This window comes from Lepidochelys kempii, chromosome 17 (assembly GCF_965140285.1).
Source record: "Lepidochelys kempii isolate rLepKem1 chromosome 17, rLepKem1.hap1, whole genome shotgun sequence".
Classification (NCBI taxonomy): Eukaryota; Metazoa; Chordata; order Testudines; family Cheloniidae; genus Lepidochelys; species Lepidochelys kempii.
This window is the reverse complement of record NC_136396.1, coordinates 16,838,886-16,856,934: the sequence shown is the minus strand read 5'-3', so window position 1 is coordinate 16,856,934 and position 18,049 is coordinate 16,838,886. Positions and strand designations below refer to the sequence as shown.

The following is an 18,049-nucleotide window of genomic DNA, read 5'->3' as shown; positions in this document are numbered from 1 at the left end:
CAAATTTCACCCACTGTATTCAATAATTCATATATATATTCCTCATAGCCAAGCAGGTGTAGGGTGTGTGTGTGTGTGTATAGAGATGTATATATATGTACAGATGTCTAATGTAAAGGCATAATGGAGAAGAAGCTAGGAACTCAATAGCAGAGCAGACAAGCATATCATAAGAACCAAGGGAAGGACTGAGAATTCCTAGCTCAGAAGCCGTACCGTCGTAATTGGCCCAGTCACCATAATACAGGAAACAAGACCAGTCACAAAGAGGTGGAGTGGGAAATAAAGACAATTTTAGAAACAAATAAGTGCAGGGGTGAAGATTTGCTAAATAAGGAAAACTCTTCCCAGCAGCAACAGAAGGATCAGAGTTCAGGGAACCAGCACGCAGTGAAAGCAAATGACGTGGCCACGTCCGGATCAGAACTGCTAGGGAGCAATGAGATGTTCCACCCCAAAAAATGTACGTCTAACACAGGGGTGGGCTATCAATGGCCCATGGGCCGCATCCAGCCCACCAGCTGTTTTAATCTGGCCCTTGAGCTCCTTCTGGGGAGCGGGGTCTGGGGCTTCTGGTGCTCCAGCCGGGGAGCAGGGTCGGGGCTGCTCCATGCAGCTCCCAGAAGCAGCAGCATGTCCTCCCTCCAGCTCCTACGCAGTCCCTGCCCCAACCACTGCCTCTGCAGCTCCCATTGGCCAGGAACTGCGGCCAATGGGAGCTGCAGGGGCAGCGCCTGCAGACGATGCAGCACGCAGAAGAGCCACCTGGCTGTGCCTCCACATAGGAGCCGGAGAGGGGACATGCTGCTGCTTTTGGGAGCTGCTTGAGGTAAGTGCCACCTGGAGCCTGCACCCCAGGCCAGAGACCTCACCCCCTCCTGCACCCCAACCCCAATTCTGTGAGCATTCATGGCCCACCGTACAATTTCTATACCCAGATGTGGCCCTCGGGCCAAAAATTTTGCTCACCCCTAACACGACCAAGAGAAATTAACCCAATTAATTTCAGTGGGCATGTTGCTAAATCTTTCATTCCCTCTCAGAGGCCATCAGAACTCACAGGGACAGTGCAAATAATGTACTTCAGAAATATCCCCCATAGCTGGTTTCATTCCAGAAATGAATTGTACCCCATTTGAAGGTAATGAGGTCAAGGAGTAGGAAGGAGAAATGAGGCAGTTAGAAGTGGAATCGGTAACCAGACCTGCGAGGATACTGAAGAAGTGAATTAAAAATAAATTGAGAGCTTGAGTCTCCAGAGTTGTTAGTCCATCTATTATCAGAGGGGTAGCCGTGTTAGTCTGTATCCACAAAAACAGCGAGGAGTCTGGTGGCATCTTAAAGACTGACAGATTTATTTGGGCATAAGCTTTCGAGGGTAAAAAACCCACTTCTTCAGATGCATGGAGTGAAAATTACAGATGCAGGCATAAATATACTCACACCATGAAGAGAAGGTAGTTACCTTACAGGTGGAGAACCAGTGTCCACCATGGTCCACTATGTTCACCAGGACTGAATTCAGGAGAACTGTTTCTTTTAGGTAGAGTATCAAAAAATGAGTGGTATGACAAAGCAAAATAAGTTGTTGAGATGGCGTATTATGACACTCGTGGCTTTTCTTACCGTCTTGATTTGGGGAGTATTGGGTCATCACAAGCCTATCAAAACGGTGTGTACTCCTGTTGAGTTGAGCCAGATCATCTTACAAACAGATGGTATTAAAGCACAAGGTATAAAGTTGAAAGGAGGAATGAATCCCCATTTAAGGCATTTCACCTTTATTTTTAGGGTCTTCAAAACAATTAGGTGTACTTTTGGGATAAGTTAGTTACTCTTGTTGATTCTCCGCAAGAGGCCAAGAACTGAATAAGCTACAGAGACTAAAGCCCCAGTTCTACCTAGCATGTGCTGTGTGTTTTGTTGAATATATTGAAAGCTAAGTATGCACTTAATGCATTGGGGCCTAAACTATTACTGCTGATTCCTAGATGTATGTTCGCTCCAGAGGAGGGACAGAGACCTAATATTATATTGAAGGAATCTTGCACTGATCCACCTGTTCTGGGGTTAGAGAAATTCATTCCCACTTTGCTATGTGACCTTTAATACTTAACCTAACTGCTAGTGAAGGAACTAACTTGTGTGTCCCGGGGAGTTCCATTTCACACAAACTTTGTTCCTTTTTTGATTGGGTCTATGTGACCACATGTTTTGAAGCCAGGAATCCACCGTGACAACAAACACTCATGTTGACTTCTCATGTTAATCTGTCACTGAAGGTGTCAGCCTTTTGCCTAACTGTTCTCTAGATTGTAAACAATGTTTGCTAAAGGAGACCTGATCCAAGCCCTCAAAGTTGAGATAAAAATCTATGTATTTGTAATGTGGTCTGTTCTGAACATTAACCAGGGACTTATTGTAGGTAGAAGCCTTGGAATAAGTTTGAAATAAACAGTATAGGAAGGTTTGTGGCAGATAATTCCCCCCCCCCCATACCGCAATTGAGTTTCATGTGACTAAACCTTGTCCTTTGTATGTGTTTTGTTATGACAGATTTGCATTTTTATTGGAGAAACTCTTCTGTTTTCAAACTGGGCAATCACAGCTGACATACTAATGGTGAGTCTATGCTGTCCAAGCATCTTTCCTTTTGGGGGCAGAGGGGTCGAAACAGCCTTTCAGATTGCAATGGACAGCTGGTGGGTGTTCACAAGTCCCTTTAAAAGCCTAACTCCAACTCCAGCCTGTTTTTTCTTTTTTGCTGCTAGGGAAAGAGCTGTATATCCTCTCTTATCTTCCTTTTGAACGTCAGTTCGGTGAAACCTCCATAGAATTCCACTGGTGCCCTGAAATCCTAAGGAATTGTGAATGGAGCTCGGTGAGAGCTCGTGAATAGGCTGCCAATTGGCCAGTTTTACCATCCAGAATTCCCACTGGCTTTGTTTAGTAATAGGAAGTCACCCCCTACACACACAAAGCCAGCCATCTACCTCTGTCTCACAACCCCAGGAAACTAGCCATTCATCACACACACAATAGCGTGTCACTTTGAGGGGAGGGAAGGGGGGAAAAAAGTATGAAGAAGTTTCGGACTGTGTCCACTTCTTCCAAGAGGAAACACTCAAGGCTTTTTCACATCATGTCCCTCATCTTCCATTTGTTCTCTGCATAAAACGTTTCACGCCTCTCTGCCCTGTAGTACTCACCTTCCCCACAGGCTTTTGCACATCTGCAGCCCCCTCCACCCAAGGATCTCGAAACATATTGATCCTCACAGTGCCATTGTGAGAAAGGTTATTAATAGGTACCTTTCACAGGTGGGGAAACTAAGGCACAGAGGGGTTACAGGATTTGCCCAAGGTCACATGACAGAGTTTGGACCCGATCCGGCGGGTAGTGTAGACATACCGATAGGGTTATTCCTTGCTTACACAAACGTAAGTAAGTGAAGAATCAGGCCCAGTATTTCTACACATTAAGGCCTTAATTCAACAAAGAACTTAAGCTTAAAGCTAAGCACGTGCTTAAAGACTTTGGTGAATACTGATGAAAGTTAAGCACATTATTTCTTTGTATTATGGTAGCACCTAGGAGCCCCAGCCAGGGACCAGGACCCCATTGTGCTAGGTGCGGTACGAACCCAGAACAAATGCCTATGTATGTCTGTCTAAGGTACTTTTATAGTCCCCATCACTGTAGTACCTGAGCACGTCACAATCTATTGTATTTACCTTCCCACACTCTTGTGAGGCAGGGCAGTGCTGTTATCCACCCCCATTTTACAGATCAGGACCTGAGGCACAGAGAGACTAAATGACTTGCCCAGGTCATACAGGAAGCCTGAAGTAGAGCAGGGATTTGAATCTAGGCCTCCAAGGTCCCAAGCTAGTTCCCTAATCCCTAATCATCCTTATCCTTCCTCTAAATGTTTTGGGTTAAATCAGGGGCTCAGGGCATGACACTCTTAAACCCGTTAAAAATTTGCCTTGATTTCAATGGGAGTGAAGGATCCTGTAGCTTTTGAATAGATTTTCTGGTGTCTGCAGTCTGCCTTTTATGACTGGATCCTACATTGTTTGTTTTTTGCAGAGACGCTGCTGTAGTCCCAGGCATTGTCTCAGAGCAAACCAAACCAAACCAAAAAAAACCCGTCACAACGACAACAAATTAACATTGAAATAATTTCTAAGATCCAGTTTAAAAGCAAAACAACAAACAAACAAAACTTAAGTGAGCACAGGAAAGAGAACATAAAATCACATCAAAAATGATTTTTAATAATACTTTTTAATTGACATAGACTTTGAAGCCACTCTTGCAGTTGGCTGTTTAGACAAATGAGCTGTCTGTAATATACAATAATGCCCCTGCTTAATACATTATTAGTGGGAGGATGAACTTAAGAGCACTATATAAATAAATGTGAACATCCATGCAGATCAATATTAGCCCATAAATTGAAGAAATGGTCTGAAGTGCGTTTATATTACACGTGGACCTTGAAAGGATATGTAGTCAGACAGTCAGTGAGAGCCAAGATTATATAACCATGTTTTATCAGCTAGCTTTATAACAGTCCTAGCCAGCAGAGAGGTGTGTAAATGCTCCAGCTGGGATTCACTTTGAACAACACTCAGTAGAAATTAATTGGCAATATATTTATTTGGTGGACTAGTAACAGCACTTTGCAGGTCTGGGGTGCCTGCAGTCTGAGGCTCTCCAAGTATTTAATAAACATTAAGGACATGAGACTCCCGACACCCCTGTGACACACACAAATCTTGTTATCCTGTTTGCGCAGATGGAAAACCTGGGTCACAGAGATGAAGGGTAGTTTCCAAAAGCTCTCAGGGTTGGCCAACCTTGGCTCCCATTGCAGTCAATGAGAATTTTATCCTGACTTCAGTGGGACCAGAATGAGGCCAGCAGTGAGGGCTTTTGGAAATCTCACCCTAAGTGACTTAGCCAAGGTCACCCAAGGTTTGCAAATCTGATGACTGCTTATGGGCCCGATTCTGCAGGTTGCTAAGCAGCTTCATAGACTTTGCAAGATCAGGTTCCAAGGTCCTTATGTTTGCTTATTATCTTGATATTTAAATGTAAGTTCTTGCTAGCTAGCTCCATGCTGTTGCCACGCTTCTGTTCTCCCAGCTCCCTGGTTGATGTATGTCCTGCAAAAGGCCCTCATGAACTGGATTTGATAAACAGTCAGTGCTTCAGGATGGATTGTGCTTTGTTGTCTGAGATTCCAAAAGACTGATATTTATTCCAAATGCAGATTTGCATAAAACAAGCCTTATTCTCAGCACCATCATCTAGAAGTTATGTCTTTGACATGGGAGCCCTAAATTGGAAGGATATTTTATCCTTTTTAGCTATGAGGCATTCACAGTTAAACTGAGTAAGGACATGGCACATGTCTGGGAAAACAGTTCTGCCAGCTCCACTAGGGGAGTACAACGTCAGTAATAAAACCACAGCCTTTCTGAGCCTCTATTTAAAGAGGCGAGGCTCGCCCTAGAGCAGCTTCATCAGCCTCCCTGGACATCCTGTGTGATGCGTGCCACCCAACCTGGAGTCAGGGAGATGAGCCAGGACAATCCCACACTCTTCCTCTTGGCTGGTGTGGCTGTTCCAGCTTCCGCGGGGACGTTCTAACTAACCAGTCTGTGCGTGGTTTGAATTTAGCTCTATTTTAATATCGAAATCCCAGTTCAGATCTTTAATTTACTGCTCTCCTCCCTAGGACAGTAGCTAAGGTTTACTACCAGCTATTTCCGCTCTGTCAAAATAAAATATTCTTTAAGGAGGAATAACTGTTTTCCCCCTAATGTTATTTAAGGGAGGAGAAACAATCTCACGTTTCATTTGGTTGCTGTGTTGTATTTCTGTCACTAGGATTTCAAGCTAGACACGCAAATGTATTTGGCATTATAAAGTCTGGTCTCAGCCATCAATAATTTCATTAGCTTAAAATCTTACTGGAAGTTGTATTGCTATTTGCAATGCTATGTTTTTTTAAAAGAACAACTAATGGTCCGAACCCAGTTAACCAAGACAAGAAGCTGTATTTGCCCCAAATAGCATTAATTTACTGCTACTCATTTATCAGTAGTAAATTCTAATGCCTTTAAATTATTGTTTTGCTGGAAAAGGATGGCTTTCTGGCTAAAGCATAGGATTGTGAGTCAGAAGAGCTGAGTTTCATTCACCTGCTGTTTATAACAAATTCATATTTTTTGCTGTGTTTAGCTGAATACTCCTCTGTTCAGATCTGACCCCTCGAGGGTGGAACGCGATTGTACCTTCTCAAAGTCACTCTTACAGCAGTTCCCTGTAGCTCCTGTGCAAACTGGGTGGGGTAGGTGAGCTGAAGTTCACCTGCTGTTCACCAGCCCAGGTAGTTCCGTGCACGCTGTCTCGTCATCTGGGTGTGATGGGTGTGGGGACCTGTGTGGCAGCTGGGTGTGGGTGACCTGTGTGGCAGCTGTGACTCCTGGCTTCTTATTGCTAGATGTGCCATTGATTCACTGTGTGACCTATCGTATGTCTTTGTGCCTTGGTTTACCTACCTTTAAAACAGGGATAACACTCCCTTCTGCCATGGGAGTTCAGTGAGGCCTGGTGTTTTTGACTCCTGGCATGGAAGGCGCTCTGGAAGGGCTGTGTATTATCGTTGTTTCAGAGTAGGAGCCGTGTTAGTCTGTATTTGCAAAAAGAAAAGGAGGACTTGTGGCACCTTAGAGACTAACCAATTTATCTGAGCATAAGCTTTCGTGAGCTACAGCCGATGATGTGAGCTGTAGCTCATGAAAGCTTATGGTCAAATAAATTGGTTAGTCTCTAAGGTGCCACAAGTCCTCCTTTTCTATTATCGTTGTGACCAGGATGTTGCGTGGGGGGCTGACTGAGCTTTGCATTCTTTTGGTGGAGTGCTGCTGCACCTCAGGAGTGGAGCAACGTCTGAGTGGCATGCTGCTTCAAGTGCACACTGGTTACGTTGCAGCCCCATCACAGCTGGGATGAAAGACTGAGCCCCCCCCCCCCCAGGTGTTCCTGAGGAGCAGGGGCAAAATCACAAGAAATGGGGTAAAATTTTCCCAGATGCCCAAGTCCCATATTACCCATCATTCCTAAAGTGATATATGCACATGCAGAAATGTCCCTCACGGAGCCTGTTTGCTGTAGGCTCTGCTCCATTATGGGGCCTTGAAAAGTTTTTAAAGTCATGTGATTAACCCTTTACACACCAGAGAGACCATGATTGCACCTTCCCACCTTAGGAAGCAAGGAATCTCTGGGAAGGTGTGGCTATGGTAGTGCCAGCCTTCTGATCGGGTGGTATTTTACAGTCTCATAGGTGTAAATGATTAAACAAAATGCAAGGCAGTCTGGGTGGTTGTATCTTTTATGATGATTTATTATTTATGTATATGATAGTAGCACTTAGGAGGAAATGATGCTTTATTGAAACAAAGCTGCCACGTTTCGTCTGAGAGAGCGGCATGTTACTGTGCAGCAATTAGCTCCCTAAAACCCAGGATAAATAAATTAGTGAAACAGAGGCAAAGTCGTTCCTAGTGGAACTCCATTATGGGCTAGAGTGGCACATCAGCAAATGAACCACACTAGGAAAGGGTTCAGAAAAGAGCTACAAGAATGATTTGAGGTCTAGAAAAACAGTGGCTGATATTAAACGGCTGAAGCTCAGTCTGCTTCGTTTATCAAAGAGAAGGTTAAAAGATCTACAAGAATCTACACAGGAAAGAGATTTCTGGTAGGATAGAGTGCTTTAATCCAGCAGCAAAAGGCCCAACTAGATCCAGTGCTTGGAAGCTGAACACAACAAATTCAGGCCTAGGGACATGGTGGAGTCTCCATCACTTGCATTCTGTAAATCCAGACTGGATCTCCCTCTAAAAGAGATGCTATAGCTCAGTAGTTCTCAACCTGTTTGTCATTGTGGGCCGCAGGTTGAGAACCATAGCTCCCCCACAGACCCCTGTAGCCAGCGCCCCCTGCCCAGAGACCCTTCCACAGAGTGGGGCCAACAGTGGAGCCCTGGGCACAGTGCCAGGCTGGGTTGGGCGGCAGGGCAGCCCCGCTCCGACCGTGAACCCTGCCCCCTGTTGTGTGGGGCCGGGCAGCCAGGACTCCAGACCCCGCCATGTGAGCCTGGCAGCCTTTAGCACACAGCTGGGCTGCATGTTGAGAACCACTGCTCTAACTCAGTCAAAGTTCTGATCAAGCACGCAGGCACCTGAGTGGGTATAAAATTCACTAAACTCTTAGAAATCACCCAGGGAAATTCCCTTTCGGACATGGCTTTGTTCTAGTAGAGGTGGGTCAGAGCCACAAAGTTCAGAACCAGACCTGAGCCTCCCCAAGCTTTGGGAGTGTTTCCTCAAGCATTGTGGGATCAAGGCCACCGCTGAGTTTGGTGCCGACATAACAGGGTCTCTTCCTCAGTAAAGAAGGTCCACGTTGGCCCTATAAAAAGCAGCTGCTGCTTGTTTTGGGGGGGAGAGACAGGGGCATGTGGCTTGACCCCATTCTGCTGCATAAGTGAAACCCTGGAAAACTCATGCTCCCTCCTTTACGTTCTCCTCCTAAGGCATAAAGGGCTCTAGTGCCATGGGGCAAGTAGGGGGAGGTAGGATTTGAGGAGTTGGCAGGGGGTGCACACCTTGGAGCCCACTTGTTAGCTGCCTTTGTGCTTATGATATTGTTGAGAGAAGGAGCGGGTCAAACGGGACCGAGAGTCTCCTTTGTTAACCATCTGCAGACTGGCGCACTAGAAATATGGTGGCGATAGCAAAGCTCCAAAGCTGCCCGCAGGACAGCTGTGAGTATGGAGCTGGACACGGCTGCCACTGAAAGCCATGGGGTTGTTTTTCCCATTCCCCAACGACACAAGCACTCAGCCTGGATCTGTAGGTGGAAAGAAACCCAGCCACACAGGGAGGATTGGCAGGTTATTTATTTCACTTCCCTTGTGTGTTTTTTCCCCTCTCCCTTGCAGTACGTGGTTATCCCGACACGACGCGCGACCGCTGTGGCCTTGCAGAGCTTCACTTCGCACCTGCTGGGAGATGCTGGCAGCCCCTACCTGATTGGATTCGTAAGTGCACACTGTGGCTTTGAGCTGGGGGGGGGGGGAGGGACACGCACACACGCTCATTTAGTGCTGATAACAGGTGCCACATTAAACCACCTTGTGCTTATCTCCAGAACAGGACCAACACTGTCAGCAGCATTGCAAGCACGCGCGCACACACACACACCCCCCCCCCGTGATGCAATCCTGACCTGGTGGGACCATTTCTGGGAGGGTAGTTGGAACTCTAAGTGCATCCCAGTTGAAGGAATCTGTAAAGGCCCATCACACTGTGTAGGCAAATGCCAACAAGGGAGACAGCTGTGGTTTCTGTGATGTGGACATGTGTGCACTAGAAATTAGACACTCTGTGTGTGTGTCTCTTGTTTTTTAACTAAATACCTAGTCTCATTAGCCAAAAATCTCTGGGATGGTGTGGCTATGTAGTGCCAGCATTCTGATCGGGTGGTATTTTACACTCTCATAGGCGTAAATGATTAAACAAAATGCAAGGCAGTGTGGGTGGTTGTATCTTTTACGATGATTTATTATTTATGTATATGATGGTAGCACTTAGGACACTCAGTCATGGTCCAGGACCTCATTGCGCTAGGTGCTGTACAAGTAGAGAACAGAAAGACAGAGTCTGAAAACTTTCCCCATTGAAAATGTAAGGCCTAAGAAGCTTCATGAAAAGAAACATTTCTGGGTATATTGGACCAAATTCTCTACTACTGCAACTCCACTGTCTTCAATGCAGCTATGTCATCGGAGACTTTGACCCACTGCCTTAAAAGGCTAAGCCGAATTCTGCTCTGTTACCCCAGTGCAAATCTTGAGTGGCATTGCCAAAGTTGTGACTGCAGTTACTCCAGATTTACAGTGATATGACTGGGATCTGAATTTGACCCATCATGTCATAGACATCACTCTCAGGCTAGTCCTTCCAGCTGAGCGCCATGGCTTTGATTGGAGTATTTTGGATGTCCACTGGCACGTCCCGTGTTACTTAGCTGTGTGGTTTCTATGGTTAAAAGTAATTTCTGTTTCATCAGTCTCAGATCCAATGAGGTGCATCTTGCATGACCAGAAGGGGGCAGCAGCTGAAACATGATACACATTTAGACTGTTCTGTACCACCAGTTTGCCTGTACGACACAGAAAGCTGCTGCCATGTGGGCCTTACGTGCTAAAAGACAGGCACCGAGAAGACAGAATGTGCGGGGGAACTGCGGGAAGGGAAGAACTTACAGCATAAATCTGTGTAATTGTACTCACTCTTAATTCATTCAAATCTGGTGGGCACCCTATTGAGTTCTAGAAGGGACTTGGATGTGGAAAGGGCAGTCGCTTAACAAACCAGGGATGGGGAGAGGCTGGGCAGGGTGGGCAGCATGGGGAAAGGCATGGCTATTTGGGTGGGAGAACAAAATAAACCAGGCTTTGAGGCTGGCGTAAGTGGTGGGTGTGGGGGAGGAAGGCAATATAAGAGGCAAGGTCTGCTCTGTAGGCTTGGATTTGTGTTTGATATCACACACATGCACAACTACGCCTTGCAAACGTCCTGGAAGAAACATTTCCTCCCTTGCTTATTGTGTTATATATAAGGGATGTCCTAGAGAGGTGACCAAGACCCTAAAATGAATGCAATTAGCCATGAAAATTGCCCAGAGCTGCTTTTTGCCACTCATAGAATCATAGAATATCAGGGTTGGAAGGGACCTCAGGAGGTCATCTAGTCCAACCCCCTGCTCAAAGCAGGACCAATCCCCAATTAAATCATCTCAGCCAGGGCTTTGTCAAGCCTGACCTTAAAGACTTCTAAGGAAGGAGATTCTACCACCTCCCTAGGTAATGCATTCCAGCGTTTCACCACCCTCCTAGTGAAAAAGTTTTTCCTAATATCCAACCTAAACCTCCCCCACTGCAACTTGAGACCATTACTCCTTGTCCTGTCCTCTTCTACCACTGAGAATAGTCTAGAACCATCCTCTCTGGAACCACCTCTCAGGTAGTTGAAAGCAGCTATCAAATCCCCCCTCACTCTTCTCTTCTGCAGACTAAACAATCCCAGTTCCCGCAGCCTCTCCTCATAAGTCATGTGTTCCAGACCCCTAATCATTTTTGTTGCCCTTCGCTGGACTCTCTCCAATTTATCCACATCCTTCTTGAAGTGTGGGGCCCAAAACTGGACACAGTACTCCAGATGAGGCCTCACCAATGTCGAATAGGTTGGAACGATCACATCCCTCGATCTGCTCGCTATGCCCCTACTTCTACATCCCAAAATGCCATTGGCCTTCTTGGCAACAAGGGCACACTGCTGACTCATATCCAGCTTCTCGTCCACTGTCACCCCTAGGTCCTTTTCCGCAGAACTGCTGCCTAGCCATTCGGTCCCTAGTCTGTAGCTGTGCATTGGGTTCTTCCGTCCTAAGTGCAGGACGGAAGATATGAAGATTTATGAAGATATTGAACAAAACTGTACCCCTGGGGCACTCCACTTGACACCGGCTGCCAACTAGACATGGAGCCATTGATCACTACCACTGACTAGACGGGACTTGGATTTCATAAAAATAACATGCCTGACCCTACAGTCTCCACAGACTGAGTGAGCTCTCCATTACCTAGGGATGCCTGCAAACTGCATGATTAAGGTGTGTGAGGTAACAGCAGCCCTAGACTTTCTCTGGTCCTATCTTAGTTGAAGATTTTTTTTTAAATAATGATTTTGATTAGTTTGTGTCTAATGTGTTGGCGATAAAGCACTTCTCATTTTGGAGGAAGACAGTCCCAAAAGCAAATCCAATTGTAATGGGGTTCAGGAGAGAAACCTTTCAGCCTTTGGGGGGAGGTGTGTCAGAGCCCTGTGTTCAGCAGCTCTCTCTGGCCTGGCTTAGCTGACTCACGGTCCCTGCAGCATGATGGCTGAAAGGTCAATTGGTCATTTTTCAAAATGGGAAAGAGCAAATATTATTTAGAGCCAAAATGTGAACAGTCGACTTCCTGGAGACAGGCCAGCCATTTATACTGCAGGGAGATCTCAGCCATGTGAGTCAGTGAAACTGCCCACTGGAATAAGGGCTGCAGGATCAGGTCCTAAGTGTGTGATAAAACAGGTGAGAGGGGGTTGGATTAAGACTGGGATTTTCGACGGAGCCTAAGGGAATTAAACATCTAATTCCTATTGACTGCCGATAGGATTTGGGTACTTATGTCCCTTTAGCTCCCTTGTGAGCCTCTGCCTAAGGACCTTAGACCAATTTGCTGCTGGACCAGAGTGATCATGTGGCACACCTACAGCATAGTGTAAATCCTCCTAGGGAGAGGGAAAGCAAGGCAAGAAAAGAATGAAGTGACAAGCAAGCTCTGAGTATGGATAACTTCCCCCGTCCCGCAACATGTATTTTAATCGCTAAACTCTGCCACTTCATTTCTTTTAGCCATTTACAGAATATCAACCAGCTGAGACTCCCTTGCTCATCAAGAAGGCTTTTGATCTGAAGTGTAAAAGCCGCTATGTTTATTATAAGGCTGGATGCTATCTCTGGGAGTGGGTGTTCTAGAATGGCTCTCTATGAAGAACTCAAGCCCTCACGGCCTTGCAGGTTGTGTCAACATATTGTTTCCATCGTGGTTCAGCTGTTAGTAAAATGTCCTATTGGTTTTAAAGCCCTCTTATGGTACATACAAGACACTTAGCGGCTATGGCCTACCATGCTCGAGTGATCCTTTGTTGTCATGTGCCCCAAGTTGTTTGCTGGGGTCAGAATTGGCTGTTCATTTAATCTATTCCAGTTCCAAACCTTGAGACCACAGGAGCTGGGGCATTTGGTAATTATGTTCCTTGTTTATGTGGTTTCGTATTATCATCCAACTTTCCCAGTGCGTTTCAGTATTTAAAATGAAATGGCAAGAAGTCTGTGTGTGGCTGCTTTTCACGGCTTTTAAAATATTGATAACTTTCATTCAGCTTTATTGTGGTAAAAGGCCCCGTGACTCTGTGTTATGAAGATGGTGTGTAAATGTGTTCATTTAGGGAAGTGGCTGTAATTTGTATAAATGGTTTTATTACTTGCCTAGCACAGGGACCAATTACTTGTAAATTGGTGCTGACGGATGAATTGTAAGCAGGGGAAGGCACCATTACACTTTTACTTTGGGTGAGATGGTTTCTATTCCTCGATGGCTGTAATTGTCTTTTTAAAGAGCTTTCAGTATCTTGCAGAGTTGACATCACTCCTGTTGAACAACATAGGGACACCCTGTGCTCTGGTCAGCCTCAGGGAGGCCAACGAGGTTTCCCTCTTATATAGCACTTTGCAGCCAAAGTGCTCTGAAGCACTTTGCAAAGGTGTGATCCCCATTCTGCAGACGGGATGACAAAGTGAGGTACAGAGCAGTTAACTGGCTTGTCCAAAATTCCCCAGTGGTATTGTCTGGCATAAAACACAAGCCTCCCAAAACCTGATCCTGTGCTAGGCTGCATTGTTGCACACCTAGTAAAGTTGCCTGGGTGTTAATGCAGGGCAGTATTTGGTACATAGTTAACTCCTCATGTGCCAAGCTGCCTTTTTTCTTCGTTCTAACCAGCCATGTCTGTCTTCTACAGATATAGTATTAGGATGAATAAGTGTTTCTGGGGGTGGGTGGGTGTGTATATGCCTGTTTTCACTGGTGTGGATTTACAGTTTTTCCATACATGAAAGGCAGGGTTCCTTGGTATACTGACATATTCCTTCGATTCAGGAAAAGCCAGTGTGGACAGACAGCTCTCTTGGTGTCAGTTTCAAGGCTGTGTTTTAGCACTCTTCTCACGCTCTTAGTGCTGTCAGTCACTTCCTCTCTGAGCACAACCAGTGCTTTCCTCCTTCGTCCTCCCTTCTGTTTCCAGGCCTGGCCATGATGGCGACCAGGGGTTTGTGTCAGGTTCTTGCCTTTCATCTGCAAGAGAAGTTTCATGCACTGACACAAGCTGTCCGCACTGCCACCTCCTCTGTTTACCTCGTAGCTTTATAGAAATCCTCCTCAGCGGAGGCCCACACCCGCATGAGGGTTTGAAACTCGACTGTATCCGTTGGTTATCTGGCAGCTTTGAGGCTTGAGGAGTAGGTGTTGGGAGTGCCAGGGATCCCGCTTGACCAGGCACTCGGATCCCTCCAACAGCACTTTCCATCAGCCAGACTCGTCTCCCGCGCTGAGCTGGTGGTGATCCTTCGCTGTCTGTCACACTGACCTGTCACTTCCAGATCATCCCTGCGGGTTCTAGTGGATGGAGCACTGGACTGGGACTCAGGAAACCTGGTTTCTATTCCTGACTCTGCCCCTAGCCTGTTGGATCATCTTTGGCTAGTCACTTGCTCTCTCTGTGCCTCTGTTTCCTATCTATAAAATGTGGATAATGATATGGCAACGTTTGTAAAATGCTTTGAGATCTACCATAAACACGCTATATGAGAGCAGTGACCTAAGTGCTGATGTGGACAACAATAAGCTGTCCCACCAACATAGCTGCCCCACTCACAGAGGTGGTTTTGTTCTGCGGACAGGAGAGTTCTCTCCTGTCAGCATTGAGCATCTTACCAGACACGCTGCAGCTGCACTGATGTAGCAGTTCTAGTGAGGACTAGCCCTTATTTTCTTCATTCTCAGCCAGCCAGGCCCCTGCCTGCATTCAGCACGTGCTCCACCATCTCCTCCTTTTCAGAACACATTCTGCAACTCAGGGAGCAGATCTGTCGGTCAATTTTGTTTTGCATGTAATTAAGCCTTAAGGACTGCTCTTGTGCACTCATAATGAGGCTCTTTGTTAATCTTTGATCGTTAATGGGTTCAGTCTCTCTCCACCGCTGTCCATGTGTTGGTTTCTGTGTAAATCTTTCAAGTCTTTCTTTGGTGATTTACATTCTCCTTTCATTTGTGCTTTCTTGGGCTGGGATGCACACTCAGCCAACACTTGTTATTGCCACCAAATCTTCTACTTTGAGTCCTCAGATATTTTGATCGTGCATTCTTCATTGTCAATTACTTCCTCTACAGGTCCTTTTCCTCTACTTCTTGAGTGATCGTCATTACTCTGTGCATTGCCAGGAGTGTTCTTGTTTGGATGTCAGTTTTTATCTTCTCCTCTTGCTTCCACATGTTCAGTCCAGCAGTATGCTATACGACTGGTATGACCCACATATTAATGACTTGGACAAGATTCTTCAAGTTTTGTCCTTAGTGTAATTCTTATTTGTCTTTAATATTCTTTCCTCACTTCTTCTTTGACTTCCTTATGTTGTAACTCCAACAGTTCCCTGATTCCAAGGTATTTGTAGGGGGCATGCTGCGAGATATCTTGGATAGTACCTTCGTTAACTTACATGCAATCTGATTGTACCAATTTACCCCTCTTTTGAGATGCCACTGCATGTTTAGCCAAGCTTTAGATCTTCACCAGACTGTCCTATGTGTCCCCCATCTGTGTATAACAAATGGGTAACTGGTGGTGGTCTTTGCTGATACGAGAGCCAGAAGTTAAACTGCAGAGTGTCCATGTCAGCAGCAGCATTGTTGCCATGAACAGTATTGGTGATAAGGCATCCCCTGAAAAGATTCCTCTTTTAATCTGGAGAGCCTCAAGAGCCATTTTTATTATTCCTGTTGTTGTTAAAGTGACTTCAAACCAACCCATCCTGCAGACAGCGTGTGACATCTCCACTGTGCATTGTCAGAGTGGGCATTGGACTTCAGGACCTCACAATCCCACTCTGCCCCCTCATGTAGGCTGTTGGAACAGCTCCCAGTAGCGTGAATGGGTACTTCTACTGCTGGCTTCATTTGAGTCCCTGTGCTCTGCACAGCCTCCTCCCTGTGGAACCCACAGGCCTGAGACTCTGGGTCCCAGGGGGGTATTCATTTTCAAGACAGGAGCTTCATTTATGTGGCTGGCAGATGACGGCAATGTCTGCAGAAGGCTCATTGCCCTTTTGACCCACCCATCTTACCCCAAAACAGAGGGTTGCAGTGACTAGAATGTAGGTGACCTTGTAATCAACTGTAGGCAAATCTGAGATGTTTTGTTATTCTAAAAGAGCTTAGTGTGGCTCTGAATAGTTCCTGGAAAAATTTTAGCCATAAACCTGTCACTTCTCACCTCCCAACCCTGTCCCAACTCCATTATTTGAGTGGGCTGATAACATGGATCTAATGAGCTACTTAAATAGCAAGAATGCTAATGACTTTCTTTTAACAAGTAGTTAACAGAACAGTGTTAATTATGGCTCGTGCTGAGTTGCACAAATATAGAGCAGCACTAGATCGGCAACGTAGCTAGGGAGAATCAGAGTAAATGCAGCATTTGGGATACTTCTTTAATGAAAATTATAATTGGAGCTCTAGGTTTCTCAGGCTTTTTGACCTGGTTTGAAGTGGCCTCATTGCAGATTAATTTTTGAAGAGCTGTCTGGGTTCATAGCCATGCACGTGAATATTCTTAAATACAGGTGGAAGGTCATTTTGTGGCAGAACTGTGTATAAACTGGGTCTAGAAAGCTATTTTGGGGCTTATCTATACATGAAAATTAATCTGGAACAGGGTAGGGTATGCATTGATGCGTCTTGGAAAAAATTTTGAAGGAGAAAGTAGTTAAGGACATTGAGGTCAATGGTAAATGGGACAAAATACAACATGGTTTTACAAAAGGTAGATCGTGCCAAACCAACCTGATCTCCTTCTTTGAGAAAGTAACAGATTTTTTAGGCAAAGGAAACGCAGTGGATCTAATTTACCTAGATTTCAGTAAGGCGTTTGATACGGTGCCACATGGGGAATTATTAGTTAAATTGGAAAAGATGGGGATCAATATGAAAATTGAAAGGTGGATAAGGAATTGGTTAAAGGGGAGACTACAGCGGGTCATACTGAAAGGTAAACTGTCAGGCTGGAGGGAGGTTACCAGTGGAGTTCCTCAGGGATTGGTTTTGGGACCAATCTTATTTAATCTTTTTATTACTGACCTTGGCACAAAAAGTGGGAGTGTGCTAATAAAGTTTGCGGGTGATACAAAGCTGGGAGGTATTGCCAATTTAGAGAAGGACCGGGATATCATACAGGAGGATCTGGATGACCTTGTAAACTGGAGTAATAGTAATAGGATGAAATTTAATAGTGAGAAGTGTAAGGTTATGCATTTAGGGATTAATAACAAGAATTTTAGTTATAAGCTGGGGACGCATCAATTAGAAGTAACGGAGGAGGAGAAGGACCTTGGAGTATTGATTGACCACAGGATGACTATGAGCCGTCAATGTGATATGGCCGTGAAAAAAGCTAATGCGGTCTTGGGATGCATCAGGCGAGGTATTTCCAGTAGAGATAAGGAGGTGTTAGTACCGTTATACAAGGCACTGGTGAGACCTCATCTGGAATACTGTGTGCAGTTCTGGTCTCCCATGTTTAAGAAGGATGAATTCAAACTGGAACAGGTACAGAGAGGGGCTACTAAGATGATCTGAGGAATGGAAAACCTGTCTTAGATTCATAGATATTTAGGTCAGAAGGGACCATTATGATCATCTAATCTGACCTCCTGCACAACGCAGGCCACAGAATTTCACCCACCACTCCTGCAAAAAACCTCACACCTATATCTGTGCTATTGAAGTCCTCAAATCGTAGTTTAAAGACTTCAAGGAACAGAGAATCCTCCAGCAAGTGACCCGTGCCCCATGCTACAGAGGAAGGCGAAAAACCTCCAGGGCCTCTTCCAATCTGCCCTGGAGGAAAATTCCTTCCCAACCCCAAATATGGCGATCAGCTAAACCCTGAGCATATGCGGCAAGATTCATCAGCCAGATACTACAGAAAATTCTTTCCTGGGTAAGGAGACTTTCCTGGGAAAGGAGACTCAAGGAGCTTGGCTTGTTTAGCCTAACCAAAAGAAGGCTGAGGGGAGATATGTT

General features: G+C 45.5%; 1 protein-coding gene across 3 annotated transcripts in view; it reads left to right on the top strand.

Moving 5' to 3' along the window:
- Positions 1-18,049, top strand: part of SPNS2 (SPNS lysolipid transporter 2, sphingosine-1-phosphate) — a 190,490-nt gene that overhangs the window by 141,775 nt on the left and 30,666 nt on the right. For 2 of the 3 annotated variants that reach the window (XM_073315320.2, XM_073315321.1), the window contains exons 9-10: positions 2,557-2,622; positions 9,026-9,124. In XM_073315320.2, the coding sequence (XP_073171421.1) occupies positions 2,557-2,622; positions 9,026-9,124 (165 nt within the window). Of the gene's footprint in view, positions 1-2,556; positions 2,623-9,025; positions 9,125-10,155; positions 10,339-18,049 lie in introns of those variants that run through there. The other variant, XM_073315322.2, reaches the window with a different exon arrangement.